This window comes from Candoia aspera, chromosome 1 (genome assembly GCF_035149785.1).
Source record: "Candoia aspera isolate rCanAsp1 chromosome 1, rCanAsp1.hap2, whole genome shotgun sequence".
NCBI classification, from domain to species: Eukaryota; Metazoa; Chordata; class Lepidosauria; order Squamata; family Boidae; genus Candoia; species Candoia aspera.
The window spans coordinates 230,613,064-230,615,901 of NC_086153.1; the positions used below are offsets into that span (position 1 = coordinate 230,613,064).

General features: G+C 40.2%; 1 protein-coding gene across 1 annotated transcript; it reads right to left on the reverse strand.

Moving 5' to 3' along the window:
* On the reverse strand, positions 1–939 carry LOC134504273 (olfactory receptor 5AP2-like). The gene has a single exon (XM_063313443.1). It carries the CDS (start codon positions 937–939, stop codon positions 1–3), a length of 939 nt encoding a protein of 312 aa, XP_063169513.1.
* Between the last annotated feature and the right edge of the window lie 1,899 nt (positions 940–2,838).

Consider the following 2,838-nt stretch of genomic DNA (forward strand, 5'->3'; position numbering starts at 1 on the left):
TCATATATGTTGAACATGAAATGTTCTTGCTAGGACATTTCTGAAAGCACCCCTTACCTCCTGGTTCCTCATGCTGTAGATTAATGGATTGAGCATGGGGGTCACCACTACATAGAACACAGAAGCCATTTGGTCTAGGTGATAATTCTGCCTAGAGCTTGGCCGTGCATACATAAAACTACTACATCCATAGAAAATGGTGATGACCATGAGGTGAGATGCACAAGTGGAGAAGGCTTTCCTGCGGCTCTTGGCTGAGTGGATCCTTAAAATGGTGACCAGGATATAAGTGTAGGAAGTGAGAACAGTCAGGCTTGTTGCTGTTATATTGAAGCCAACAAATACAAATACCAGCAGATAATTAAGACTGACATCTGAGCAGGAAAGAGCTAAAAGGGGAGGACCCTCACAATAAAAATTCTTAATGATGTTTGGGCCACAGAAGGACAGTCTAGATGCAGCCACTGTGTGCACCAAAGCATTAATGATCCCAGCAGTGTAGGAAATTGCTATCAGCTGAGCAGACTTTCTCTGGGACATGGTGACCAAGTAGAGTAGAGGATTGCAGATTGCCACGTAGCGGTCATAGGCCATCACAGCTAGGAGGTAGCACTCTGTGGTGGCAAAGAGAGCATAAAAGTAAAGCTGAGTAAAACAACCCCCATAGGAAATAATCTTCTTCTCTTTCAAAAGATTGGAAAGGAACTTTGGGGTGACAGATGATGAGTAACAAATGTCCAAAAAAGATAAGCTGGTGAGGAAGAAGTACATTGGTGTGTGGAGCTGTGGACTGATCCTGATTAAGATAATCATGCTTACATTTCCCACCAGGGTGATGGCATAAACAGCAAAAAAAGTCCCAAAGTGGATCAGCTGCACTTGTGGGTTAACAGTCAACCCAGTGAGTATGAATTCTGTCACCTGTGTGCTGTTTCCCATGTAATCACAATACCACTGTTGAACAACACTTCAGTCAATTTTCCTTTGCTTCTCAAATATTGTAATGTAGCCTCAAATATTTACAATTTCAACTGAGATCAGAGTCAATTTTTAACTTTTTAGCCAAGGAAAGAGAAATTGGAAGATTTCTGAAAAAGAGCTTAAGTAGTACAATAATATTTAGTTTAGAGTGAGCAAGATTCAGTCTGCATAAGTAATGTTTTCTTCTGAACTGCAACTAGGTCGTCATACTTATAGAATTCGGTGCTATGCAGTGAAATAGGTAGGGATATGCATTGTATGAAGTTCCCTAGGCATCTGGACAAGAGCCAAGCCAAAATAACCATCTTTGTAAAAGGACACATCAGGTATGAGGTATGATATGTGAAAAAAAACCCTGCAAAGATTGAGATCTCCTTGGATTCCTAAGCACCCCCTCTTGCAATCTCAGCTCTGTAAAACACCATATTTAAAACAAATTGGACCTGGGCACCATTTTGTATGCTTGTCATGCAGGCTTGATCTGGTGTTCTCTGAACATCCAGCCAGATGTTCTCCTTGAAGTAACAATAACTTGTCATCCCATGAACTCCTACAGCATATTCTCACAAGCAACAAAAGACAACAGTCATATAGTTGTCTTTTGATTAGCAAGCTCACTTATATTCTTCCAGCTCAATAGCATCTATCACATTTTAAAATATCGTATTTTTTCAAGCTTCTGATTGCAGGTCTTTGAAGATTATGCCAACATCCTTTTGCTGCTCTGAAGAAAGCCAGATATTTTCCTCCAGTTTTCAGCAACTCAACAGCTTTCTGTGTTTCTGCAGACAGTAATGATTCTTTCAACTCTCTCTGGAATAATGGAGAACTCTACTGAGAAAACATGGGTTTGAGGAACATCTCCCTGAAGTGCTTCAGATTGCTCCATCCACTGATTTGTGTTAATTATACAGTCAAGATTCAGTAAACCAACTCACAATTGTTGGAAACATTTACCAATAGAAAATGTAGTATTCAGTAGAGATCACATTTGGTCCTTTTCTTTATTTATTAATATTAGTATATCATATCCTTTTTCCACACAATGATGTTCTTCATATGGACACAGGGACCCTTTCAAAAATTATTATTATTATTATGTAAATAGAAAAAAATACATATTAGCAAAACAGTATTCAAAACAGTATTCAAAATATCCTAAGATTGTTCACCTGCTTGGTGAAGGCCTCCCAGGAGGTGGCATGTGGCTGAGTCCAAGCAGGGGTGAATTCCTCCTTGAGAGAGGGACTGGTCTCACCAGCACTTAGGGAGACAGTGGTCAGTACCCTCTTCAGGAAGTCATAATTGCACCCGACTGTGTTGGATAATTTCCAGCAGTTCCAAAGGGGCTTGGATCAAGCAGATTATCTGCACTCCTTTCAGTCAGGTTTCACACCTAGGCATGGTATAGAAACAGCATTCATCGTGTTAGTTGATGACTTGTGGTAGGACCAAGATGGAGGTAGTGCACCCTTCCTGGCCCTCCTTGATCTCTTGGCAGCCTTCAGTACCATCAACCATGGTAACCTCTTGGCAGCTCAGGGGTGGGGAGTGAGAGAAAGAGAGAGAGATCTTGCCCAAGACCCTTACTTTGTAATGTGCCTCAGCGACTCACAGAGTGTTGGGTCCAGAAGTGGTACAACCCCTTGGATGAACTTTTTCTGGGATTTATGTCTTTGTATGTTGTTGTTTTATTATTTTTTTAAATATTTTGTTTTACTATTTTTTAATTGATTCATTATTGTTATTGAATTATTGTTATTGTTATTGAATATGCACCCTGCCTGAGTTGTGCACTAATTTGGGTGGCTGTATAAGTCAGTCGATAAAATAGTTAAGAGCAGAGACATCACACTG

Bases quoted from the DNA above. Each gene is read 5' to 3' on its own strand.
- LOC134504273 (XM_063313443.1), bottom strand. From the start codon at position 939: ATGGGAAACAGCACACAGGTGACAGAATTCATACTCACTGGGTTGACT.